At 43.4% G+C, this 12,634-nt stretch overlaps 1 protein-coding gene across 2 annotated transcripts in view; it reads right to left on the bottom strand.

The window, feature by feature from the left end:
- The window catches only part of lama5 (laminin, alpha 5), a 247,739-nt gene that overhangs the window by 74,231 nt on the left and 160,874 nt on the right, over positions 1 to 12,634 (bottom strand). For both annotated transcript variants that reach the window (XM_069884131.1, XM_069884132.1), the window contains 6 exons: positions 12,188 to 12,327; positions 9,173 to 9,288; positions 7,094 to 7,305; positions 3,988 to 4,192; positions 2,068 to 2,212; positions 244 to 384 (listed from right to left, as the gene is read on the bottom strand). In XM_069884131.1, coding sequence (XP_069740232.1) covers positions 244 to 384; positions 2,068 to 2,212; positions 3,988 to 4,192; positions 7,094 to 7,305; positions 9,173 to 9,288; positions 12,188 to 12,327 — 959 coding nt within the window. The remainder of the gene's footprint in view (positions 1 to 243; positions 385 to 2,067; positions 2,213 to 3,987; positions 4,193 to 7,093; positions 7,306 to 9,172; positions 9,289 to 12,187; positions 12,328 to 12,634) is intronic.

Genomic DNA, 12,634 nt, shown 5'->3' with positions numbered 1-12,634 from the left:
TTATGATCAGTGCTTACAACAAATTTGGATCTTTAGATTGTACTGCACAATAAGCATGAGGACAGGTGTAACCAATTCCCACACTGATTCTCTATCTTTGCCCCAAAATCTGCTTTCACGTTGACATTTTTGTCAAATTTTATTACGTTTCATTGGTGCCAACAAGGTCTAACCCCTAAGAAAAAGCCTTTGTCACACTGTACTATTGAGAATGAGACCTCCTGGAGACAAGGTGCTACTCACCGCAGCTCTTCGCTTGTTGGAGATCTGGCAGTGGTTGGTGGCCCCGAAGCAGAAACAGCTGGTGCAACCTTTGGGGTTGGTTGGATCCAAGTAAAATGTCCCCAGGCGGCAGGTGTCACAGCGTGGGCCCTCCACGTTTTCCTGAACAGACCAATCCAGGGAAGAAAATAGAGGGGGTTAATGCAGATCAAGGCTGGAGCAGTTTTCTGGACTGACCTGCATCCCTTCCAAGGGACTGGAAAAGAATCAACCATTTGCTTTCCACTCCTCAAGTGTCCTGGGAAATTTTTATATAATTTCCAAAGTCCAGTACAACGTTTAAAAGTAAGTTGCAAAGAGACACAGATAGAAAAGGTTTTGAGGGATATAGACCAAACATGTATATAGGACCAGCTTAGAGAGGAACCTTCCTCAGCATGGTAAAAATGGGCCAAAGGGCTGTTTCCATCCTAGTTAACCTTATTCATTATCTCCCAAAACACTTTGAGAGACTACAGAACTATACAGTTTTGTAAAGGGAGGTTGGATAGAGTCATAGGTCTTTCTTTATCTTATGGTATAACCACTGTCCAAGTTCACAGGCACAACGTACTCTTTATTACATGTGTTTCATAGAAAGCATAACATGGAATTAAGTGAAATGATCGCTCAACTCAAAAGTTCAAGGGCAAGAGGTTGGGCCGGCATTACTGGTGTAGCGGTTAGTGCAACACCTTTACAGCGCCACTGATCGGGACTGGGGTTCAAATCCCACACTGCCTGTAAGGAGTTTGTACATTCTCCCCGTGTCTGAGTGGGTTTTCCCCGGGGGCTCCAGTTTCCTCCCACTGTTTGAAACATACCTGGGGTGTGGGTTAATTGGGTGTATATTAAGCAGCACGGACTCGTGGGCTGAAACGGCCTCTTACCGTTCACAAACATCCACAAACGGATGGAGGGAACTGGTCTGTTGAAGGCAAATTCGTGGAGGTTTAAGAAATGCATACCGAAGCAGCGCAAGTAAATGGCTGCATCTCTGCAGGTGATGTGTCACATTCAATAAGGTTGTCAGACCTGCGTACAAGTTGGCCTCCATCAACAACACAGAGAGAGGCCCGTCAGGATGGAGGTGGTGGTGATCTCTCTGAGCAGACCCTCCTTTCATGTACTGGGTTGATCTTTAATCCTGAACATTGCAAATTGTTTATTACAATCTCTAGGACAATTTCTGAGAGATTCTCTTACACCTTAAAACTTTGAACTAGAGGAACAAAACTGCTCTTCACCACTGTATCTTTAACCTTACAAAATATATCCACAATTGGCCAACCCTGATAGGAGAGAAACTCACTGCGGACCCTGTGTGTGGAGGAAATTTTCATTAATTCTAGCCTTGATATTTATCTACTCTATTTCAAGCTTTTTCTTGTCAGTCCATGAATTAAGTTTAAATATGGCTAAAAGTACACTTTTGTACCTGGTGTGAGGTCTTGATCTTTTCCGCTCCCAAATGTCCACTGTAAACTTCAGGTCTCCAAACAACATCTGAACTGGTCATTTATTAATATTATTTTGGATTCGACTTTGGATACCAATTGCAGAACACAACCTTAACCCTAATTCAGACCAAGATGCTTTCACAATGTTGCTAAATATGATTGTTTGTTCCTGTTGACAAGTCGACCAATCATGCAAATCTGACAAAAATTCAGATTTTTGTTTGTGAAACATTAAAATTTCTGACTGTTGAACAGAACATTTCGGATGATTATTTTGTATTTCATTCTAACTGCTGCATTGTCTCATGTTAAACTCATGCAGCTCTGCTTGTTTAGACGGTCTTACCTTGCAGTGGCATTGGCCGGTGCGCGAGTCACAAATACTGGCTTCCGTTCCATCTTCATTACAGTCACACGGCATACAGTCTGGGTAGAGGTAGTATCCAGAAGCACAGCGATCACATCTACGTCCTGACACATTTGGCTTGCACCTGAACAAGACAGGAATTAAGAACGTACAACATACATTCAGCCCTTGATTCTACCAAAAAAAAACTATAAACACTTCCTACCTCGTAGCCCTCCATTATTCTTCCATCCATGTACCTGTCTCAGAATCTCCTAAATGCCCCTAATGTTTCAGCCTCCACCACCATCCCTGGTGAGGCAGATTTTTTTTACAAATCTGTAAAAAAAACTTTCCCCTGATGTCTCCCCTAATATTCCTCCCATGGTATTTGCTATTCCTGCCCTGGGAAAAATTAATAAGCATCTCAAAAAGGATGTCCACAGGTGGGGCAGTGGATATTGGGCAGGACATGCGAGTGGATAGTTGATGAAACGGTGCATTGTTTCCGCTTGGCGTTTCTATACCGACGATCGAATTCAAATCCTAGAGGATGAGAGGTAGCAGCCCTAACTGTGACCAAACAGCCCAGATGCACGCCTTCGGGCCACATCAAAGAGCTAGTGTCAGTACCGGACAGTGGGCTGAGTGTTTTGTGCCTGGTGTGAGGTCTTGATCTTTCACCTCCCCCCCCCACCTCAAATGTCCACCTTAAATGTGAAGTCTCCTTGGAACATCTGAACCGGTAATTTATCAATATTATTTTGCACTCAACTTTTGGCTATCAGCTGCAAAATGCAACACATGATTCAAAACAAGAATGCTTTCACAACGTTGCTAAATACCCACCAATTGTTCCTGTTGACAAATCTGGCAAATATCAAGATTTTCGTCTTAGAAGTAGCTACTATGACAAATCCATATTTTATTTAAAATTACAATTTCTGACTGGCCTCTTCAGTGCCCAAGATGATTCGGGAGCCCTTCTTGCCCTCAGTGCCCTCTGGAAATCCCAGCTCTGATACCTGGTTCCTGTAATAATAGAAGTGCTAGTGACCATTGATCACCCTTCACTCCTCCGAAAATGGACCTGGCTAACACTGCAAAAGTAGCCACTGCTTTATCAATTATCTTATTTGATTGAATGCTAATCAATAAATGTGGGTAAAATAGATTTATACACTTGGGTTTGGACTTTGTAAATCTCACTGCCTGCCATTATCTCATGAGAGAAAATAAAAGCAGAGTACATGTGTTTGCAATGCAATAGATACTGAATACTTTGCGCATTTCGAATGGGACCAGACCTCGAGCAACTTCAAAGTGAGGGCAGATTGCAACACATAACCTTTATGCAGTCTCTGGGACTCCCCAGTATAAACATGGCTGGCTAGCATGCTAACTCAGATTCAGAACCCAGTTATCAGAAACTGACAGAGGAGATAAACATTTGTGCTTGATGCTGGATCATACCACCTTCTCGATGATCAGGTATGCAAGAACATTTAAGGTTGCTAGCAAGTTAAATTTGCAGGGACTCTTACGCCATTAATATCTTTTATTCCAACACGCAATCTAACCCGAGAAATAAAGTGTATCATTCTATTTATTTTGTGTTCCACCACTGACACCATGTGAACAAAGTTAACCTCTACACATACTGTGAGCAGATACATACAACCTTCCCCTCTTATTGTTTGATCTCCCTAACACATATCTTGCTGCCAAATAGTACCGTACCATGACTACCTGGTGTTTGATAACATCTGATTAACCAAGGTGGATTAGTCAGGTCTCAGACAAAACCACAGAGATAACAAAGTTGCTCAGAAATCTGAAATAAAGGGACTACATTCCTGGTGCTGTGAAGCGTCACCTGATAGTGTATCAATCGCATCAGCCGGCAGTTCTGTGGCTTACCTGCACTGTCCACTATCGGCATTACATCCTGGCCTGGTTGTGTCTTGAATTCCCGAGTGAGAGCAGTTGCATTCCTCGCAGCCGACTAGTGGGTGGCAACCAAAGGTCTGCGGCTCACAGGTAACGCACTCGGGCTGTACTGTCCGAGGGGGGCAAATGCAGTGACCCGTGACCTCTTCACACAAACGCCTGCCGCAGTCACATGCTGCAAAAGGAACGGTTAGAATGAGCAGGCTGGTTTGTTGGCGACATCTATCCTCACCATGTAAGGGGCACAACAGCAACAGGGCCTTTTATAGGTGTACTGTGGAGAGCATTCTGGCTGGTGGTATCGCTGCCTGGGATGGAGGCAATAGTCAGGACAAGAGCAAACACCAGAGGGTTGGTAGCTTGGCCTGCAACATCACGGGCACCAGTTTTCACTCCATTGAAGATATCTCCAAGAGGCGGTACCTATTCCTAAGGACCCCCACCACCCAGGCCATGCCCTCTTCACTCTGCTATCATTGGGAAAAAGATACAGGAGCCTGAAGATGACAACTCAGTGGCACAAGAACAGCTTCTTCCCCTCTGCCATCAGATTCCTGAATGAATAATGAACCACAGACACTGCCTCACTTTGACTTTTTCATTTTCTTGCACTATTTTTATTTATTTTGTAAGGTGGTTTATATAAATGTTTGCATTGTGATGCAGCCGCAAAACAATGAATTTTGTGACATGTTTATGACAAGAAATTTTGATTCAATGACATCTGCTCTGAACATGATGTTAAACGAAAATTCATCTCTCTTTTCATTGCAACTCTACAAGTTGTGCTGTTTGCTAGGCTGCTAGATCACTACTTGCAGAAGAATCTTTCTCGCTAGGTATAATACGACAAATAAATTCTAAATCTCTTGCTTGCACATGATTCGCATCCCTTCATTCTCTGCATATTCATGGAGCATCTAGAAGCCTTTTAAATGCCACTACATTCTTCCACCACTATCCCAGGGAGCCTGTCCAGGCGCCTACCACTCATGTCCTTCACATCTCCTTTCGACTCCATCCCACTTTAAACACGTACTCTCTAGTAACTGAACCCTCTTGTAGTTCTGGCAGGTTTTGTTCCTCAATAGCTACTTCTATGTCGTGCATGAGAGAAAGCAAGATGAAGATCAATCGCTAGTTTTTTCAGGACAACTGTATCAAAATGCACACAAACTGCATGCAAACATTGGAGTACTGAAAATAAGCCTGCAAACGCTGGAAGTACTCAGCAGGTCAGGTAACCTTTTCCTCCAATCATCAACTGGTTCCCTCTCCACAAGATGCTGCCTGCCTTGCTGTGTATGACCATAATTCTTTATGGTTAGCAATGAAGATACAACTCACCTTAATTTAGAATTGGGCAACACAAATGGAACCAGAATTGGTGGTATGGTGGATGGGGAAGAAGGTTGACTAAAGTTGAAACAGGACATTGGTCAACAGGGAAAGAAGGCAATGGCAGGAGGAATTGAACTCAGTGGCTCGGTCTGGGACATTAAACCAGGCCAGTGCATCCTCAGAGAATGGCAGGGACCAGGGGAGTGTTATTGAATAGCAAGACATGGGTATAAGTACAGTCAAATCCCCGTTATCCAAAATTTAAGTAACCGGCAGACTCAAGCAACAGACGAGAAAAATAAATTGCAGAAAAAAAATAGGTTAAAAAATCCGGAAGTTTAAAATTAGTGCCAGTTAGTGGTCAGTTCGCCAATTCACGAAACATACAACCTCAAGTAACCGGAAAATTCACTTATCCAGCATTTATCAATCCCTATAGGAGCCGGATACTGAGGTCTTAATGTACATCGTTCCCTAAAAGCAGCAGCACAGGTTGACAGAGAAGACATGTGGTGAGTTTATATTTATTGGTCGAGGCAACGTGCACTGCTTTGAGGCATCGTGTCACAGTTGTGCAAATCGTTGGTAAGATTCCACTAGAATATTGTGCATAGTTCTGGTCACAATGTAGGAAGAACGTGATGAAGGTAGAAAGGGCGCAGAAAACATTCACAAGAGTGTTTCGTGGATTGGAGGGCTTGAGTAACAAGGAAGGTCTGGACAGGCTTAGACTGTTTTTCCCAGAGTGAAGGCGGCGGAGGTGTGACCTCATAGAAGTTGATAAAATTATGAGGTGGGGGGGCATATGAAAGGCAGATAATCACTTTTACAAAGGTGGGCTAGTCTAAAATTAGAGGGCACTGACTTGAAGAGAGAGGGGAAATATTTAAAGGGGACTGGAGAGAGATTTTCCTGTAGGTTTATGGTAGGAACTGCCAAAGGATATGGAAGACGACATTTAAAAAGTATTTGGACAGTGGAGAAAGGTTTCCACGGATGTGGGCAAATGGGATTATTGCAGACAGGCATTTTGGCTGAAGGGCCCGTTTCCGTGTAGTACAATTCTATAAATCCATAAAGTTAAATACATACATTTGCAACCATGCTGATTCTTTTGAATGATCCACGTGGATGTACTTCCCCATTCTTTCCTCACCACTGTACAAAGCCAATTCTCATTTTTAAGTTGCTGTTTGTTCTGCCTCCTCTATCTTCTCAAGGATTAGCTTCATTACCCTGACAGCGACAGACAAAACCACCTGTTTTAAAGACACTCAAGGAACTTGCTGGCTTTATGAAGGGAGGGTTTTTTTTGCCACGTCTCTGGATTTCCCGTGAAAAACCCGTCTCCCTCTCCATGCAGAACCAATGTTTATAGGAGGTCTTGGCACACGAGGAAGCATCTTCGGAGGAAGGTAATCTGACCCAGGAAGGGAATAGGGGTTGGCAGTGAAAGTGACAAGGCTTTCACTCCTCTTTGGCAGGAGACTCCTGACCTCAAATCAGCCAGGAATTCCCTCTGTAAAATATTCCACCCTTTCACAAAATCCTGGGTAACAAGACAAAATATCTCTATCTCACATGTATAACCACACCCCTGCAGTCGCTTGGATGATCGGGACAGTGTTATAAATTGCACCAGGGAGCAAATGTTTCGAACCGCAGCAGTCAGTTCCTCGATCAGCCACAATAGCACGTGCAATGATTTAATTAAAAAGAAAAAAACGAGGCTTACATCTGCAGTTGGGGAATCCATAGTAGCCGATGGCACAACGGGAACAGTCTCGGCCAATCACATGTGGTCGACAGCTGCACTGCCCTCCATAGGGGTCACAGGTCATGCTCACGGCACCAACCTCATGGCACAGACAAGGTAGGGCGCCGTTGTTGTAAAAGGCAGAGAGCGAGATCATGGAATCTTGGCAAAATTTTGAGGCAGTGGCAGGGCTGGGAGAAATACAGAAATTTATATAATTTTCCACTTGGGGGCAGAAAAGGAACAAATATTACAAGCAACAAAAAAAAATGGATGTGCTCAACACTCTTCGGCTTTCATCAAAGGGTAGAGCATGGAAAAAGGCTGGTGCGTCCCACCTTGTACACACTGATCTCTTTCTGACAGTTCGCTCCAAATATTCACCACCCTCTGTGTGACAAACTTACCCTCTGACCCCATTTCAACTTCTCACTTTATACCTGTGCCCACTAATTCTGATTCGTCTGTCCGTCAAAAAAGATTCAGAACATCTATCTACCCCCCTTCAAAATTTTGTTAAACCTCTATAAAGTCACCCCTCACCCTCCTGCATTCCACCAGGAATAAACCCTTCATCGTAACATCGGGGTGAATTGCTTCTGCACTTTTTTTATTGCACCACATCCTTCCTGTGGTGACCAGAGCTGTACATAATACTCCAAGTGCGGTCCAACCAATGTTTTATACGATCGTAACACAACAAACCAAATTATTTCTCACTACACTATCCATCTGTGTCACTACCTTTTAGGAGCTGTTGACTTGATTTCCATGGTAATATTGAGCTCTTAAGGCCCCATGCCTCTAAAAGGACATGACTTCAAACTAATATAGATTAAATTCCATCTCCTACTGTCTGCCCAACTTTCTTGGTGATCTATGTCTCAGAGTGCCTTTAGAAAACCATTTAAATTGTCTACACAATCAACAATCCTCACATTGTCTGAAAGGAGGAAAGAAAGGAGAGATAAGCAGAGGATTGAAGTGAGAAGAGAGGAAATGGATAGGACTGCATGAAAATGAAGGACACCTCCTCAACCAGATGAGGTATGCAAGATGGAGGAGGCTCGAGTCAGTGCTATACAGGTGGTCAGGACATTATTCTGAAGGTGTTTGCATTAAGGAAAGGGTTTTTGGAAGATGTTAGAGGGGTAGGATTCTACTCTTAAATTTGGTTAGACCAAATTTGGTTAGACTGGATGTGGATGCCACAGAGTTTGGATAAGTTGAGACTGGGAAGCCAACAAAACATTGGAAACATGCATCATGGATAAAGTCTGTGGTGGCTTGGCAAGATGGCTTCAAATGTCAAGTAATCAGGAGTGCACATAAAAGGGGCAAATGAGGTCATGGTCCTCTCCTCCCATCTCCCTGAATATCTATAACCAGGTTGTTATGGCCCCACATTCCCTCTGCAACACTGCAAAGGCAACTTGCGTGCTTTGAGGGTCAATGCTGTATCAGATGCAGCACCAAGGACCATCATTTGGATTGGCCTCAGTGACCTTGGGAGGAAAGGGTCGTTTGAGGGGTACCAACTTTTATTCAAACAGAAGCTACTCAGAAAGATCTCCATGCGCTTCACACGCAGGAAAGTACTCTGAACTGCAATGATACACTAGAAAATAAACATTTTTTTATTTAGCAAAGCTCTGCAATTGGTACGAGTCAAAATTCAGAATATAGAAGGAATTGTCAGACAATGAAATAAACTGTTTTCTTTGGTGTTACATATTGTGGGAGAAATATTGTGCATGGTACATTGAGAAACTTTCTAATAGGGCCTTGGGTGATAACCAAAATGGTAGATGTCAATTAACTATTAATATTATTAAACTTGTCCCTCACCACAAACACCACACTGGGGTACTTGGCAATTGGCAGTGTGAGATCACTCTCATCAGTTCATCAGATCAAAGATTCAATCTGTTGAAAACTTGCACATGCTGTCTGTTCAGTTAGAGATAAATAATTGCATAGATAATTTAGATTTGAAGGTTCCTCACAGGTACCAAAAACTCACTTAGACCTTCTTTTGCTCTTGAAATAAGAACTTACTTGATGTAGAAACTGTTTGCTCCACAGGTGCTGATGAAATCATAAGATTTATCCAAAGGTTCTTCGACCAGGTAGTTTGAATCGTAGCTAGCTTCTGGCACAATCAGAATGTAGGCCTGGAAAAGTATAAAAGTAGACAAACTGCAGAGGGACCAAACTAATATCACTCATGCTTAATGGGGTATATCATGGAAAATTTGGGTAGAATTTTCTTCAGTGGCTCTTTCACTAAATGTGATCTCGAGCAGCCATTAACAACAGGGGCCTTACCACTCCCCTGGGGGCCACAGCACATTGAAGTAAAATTTAAGCACATTCCACCTCACATAACAAATATATTTTATGTTTTCTTACGTAGTTGGTAGGAGAAGAGAAACCAAAACTTGACTGTTTCCATAGGGAAGGGTCCATAAACTTTGAGTAGAGTCTGGTGATGGGGGGGGCGCATAGTTTAAAAAGAAGGTTGGGAATGACTGCTATAGAGTGACGAATGTACATAGAGCAGTTCAGAACAGGAGCAGGCCCTTCGTTCCATATCTGTGCTGATCATAAGGCCAATTTAAATTGTGCTCATCTCCCTGTACACTGTCTATTTCTCTTGTTTACGTCAGTCTAAATGCTTCTTAAATATTTTCCTCATATCTGCTTCCACCACCTCTCCTGACAGCATGTTCAAGACCCCTTCCATAGTATCTGTTAAATTTTCCATTCTTACCAAGAAAAAAATGATGCCAATGATGTGTGGCACATTTGGCGTAGTGGTTAATGCAACGCCTTTACAGTGCCAGTGATCAGGTCTGGGCGAGGGTTTGAGCCCCATGCTGTCTGTAAGGAGTTTGTACGTTCTCCCTGTGTCTGCAAAGGTTTTCTCTAGGGGCTCCAATGGCACGGACTTGTGGGCCAAAGTGGCCTGTTTCCATGCTGCCTGACTAAATATTTTTTTAAATTAAATCTAATATTTGATATTTTCACTCGGGGGAGAAAAGGCTGATTATCCTTCCTCTCAGAATTGTAGAAATTTCTATCAGGTCGACCCCCAGCCTCTGAAACTCCATAGAAAATCCAAATTTCTCCATGCTCTCCCTGTGGCTAATCTTTTCTAATCCTGGTGAACCCTCTACAACAGTCTGTCCTGTAATACAGCAACCAAAACAACACACAATACTCCAAATGTGGCCAAATCAAAGTTTTCTGCAGCTACTAGATAATAGACCAATATTTGTGGACTGATTTTTGGACTGCTGAGGATCACTATCGATCCTCCTTCCCGGTCCTCGGGTGAGTTCAGTGGTCTCTTCTCATGAGGAGCGGAGGACCTGGACACTTTTTCTTCTGTTAAAACCCCTTTAATACACAAGCTTGAAAGAGCTCCGTCAGCCCCAAAGAGGATCAAGGAGGTCCCTGAACATACAAATTGATGAAATCTGACATTAACCAATCTCAAAACCGTCTCCTCCCGTGTGGCAAGCATTATACCATCAGCATTAAGCAATCCGATATTTCTCTACATGTTGCATCATTTTGTGGACATATCACAGAGACAGGTCTCCGCTTTCCTTGCAGAGTGTCCTCGCAAGTCCCCATGATTTGGGGACCTTGGGAGAATTCCCAGGGTGTTGTTGCAGGCAGTACTCGTCATGGGGACGCCACTGCCCTCGGTTCTTGAACTGCCTCCCCAGCATCTCTGAAAACCAATAGAAATCAGCCAGTGGGCTGTTCTCAGGGTAGGGACAGATGTCAATGACTCCCACTCTGAGAAACATCCAGACTTTGGAAGTGTTTGGGTTCTAGAAACTGCAGCTGTGAGGCTTGAACTTACGGCCTTTTGGCCGAAGGTATTTTTTTTTGTGAGAGTTCAACTTACACACTCCAAAATATCTCCAGTGGACCTCAAAACAAGATAGGCTTTCTGAGAGCTGAGTTTTGTCAGTGTTCAATCAGAATGTTTTACTTGTAGTGTGGAAGTAAGACCCTGAACAATGTAATGTAATCAAGAATGTAAATTTGAGCAATGTGATAATGGATTGACGTTTGTTGCTGGGCAACCCCTGCCCAACTATAGGTGGACCCTGACTTCCAATAGGGTTCGGTTCTGGGACTTGCATCGTTAGTATAAATGATCCTGTTGGGTCTGTCTGTCTTGTCCCTGCCAGGAGGTTGGCGTCCCCGCTGATGCCGGGAGGCCGAGGTGGCACCCGATAACTAGGGGCAGCAGCGTCACCTTGCAAATCTACGTTGTGATTTGGAACGCAGGCACAGATTGCCATCGCTCTCACTCCCTCCCCAGTGATGACAATCTGTCCATGCATCCAAATCACTTTTTAAAAAAGTGTTGGGTCCGTCAAAGGACGTTTCCTTGATGTCACTACAAGAGGAGCACTGAAATAATGACTTTGTGGGTGGGGGGGGTGGGTTGGTGGTGGTGTGAAGTGATCTGTGTGTGCAAATTGGTCGGAAGCATTTCCTTCAGAGAAGGAAAAGCAACCACATTGATAGAGGTCGACCCCAACGCACCTTTATTCAAAACAGATTCTGATTATCATAACTTCGAAATATCATTAAGTCGGCATCTATCTGTGGTAGGTTTCTAACAACCTGGAGTTTACCAATTCAGGTGCAAGAACAATGCCCAATTGTTAACTGGTTACTTGTTTGGTTCACATCATGATGCAATTTGCATATGACTAGTGTGTGGTTTAATGATGATAGGGTACTGCTTGTCACATGGGAGAAAACTTTTTGGACTGGAATCAGATTGCTGCGGGGTATACAAACTGATAAATAATTGTATGTTCAGGGAGCCTCTGAATCCCCTATGGGGGGGGGGGGGGGGGAGGGGCGGGATTGATGTTCCCACAGGTCTTTGTAATGAATAAAAGGAAATTGGCTAAAGAAAAGTATCGAGTCCTTCAATCCTCAGAAGAGTAAACTGCTGATTCGGATCTCACCCCAGAGTCTGGATCGAGGAGCAACACTGATCTTCCACATCAGCCACAAGGTCCTTTTGTTGCTTACCAGCCACAGAGTCTTGCCATCAGGGATGCGAATGATAATGGATACATCATTGTCGGTAATGTCCAGAACAATCTTATTTTCACACAGGATCGAAGTACGACATCCATATCCATGAGGACAGAAGGTAGCGTTGGCATGGCCTGGAAGAAGTACAAGTCATTGGTCAAGTCAAGAGAGTGTGAGGAAGTAGGAGGGTGACAGAAGGATAGATTGATAGATAACTCACTGTGCGAGAGGTTTTGAGGGCCAGAATGGCAACTCCGTGTTCAATTCCCTAGTATAGAACTGCAGTAGAATTTATAACAGTCCAGGTAATTATTCATTAAAAGGCGAGACATTTCTTCATCCACATAAAACTTACAAGGGAAATGGACATATTTCCAACACCTGACTGATTAATTTTCAAACACCCCAACCAAGAGTTGCTTAAATGGGGCTCAAATAATT

Source organism: Narcine bancroftii, chromosome 6, assembly GCF_036971445.1.
Source record: "Narcine bancroftii isolate sNarBan1 chromosome 6, sNarBan1.hap1, whole genome shotgun sequence".
Taxonomy (NCBI): Eukaryota; Metazoa; Chordata; class Chondrichthyes; order Torpediniformes; family Narcinidae; genus Narcine; species Narcine bancroftii.
The sequence above is the reverse complement of the archived record's forward strand: the minus strand, read 5'-3'. Positions and strand labels throughout refer to the sequence as shown.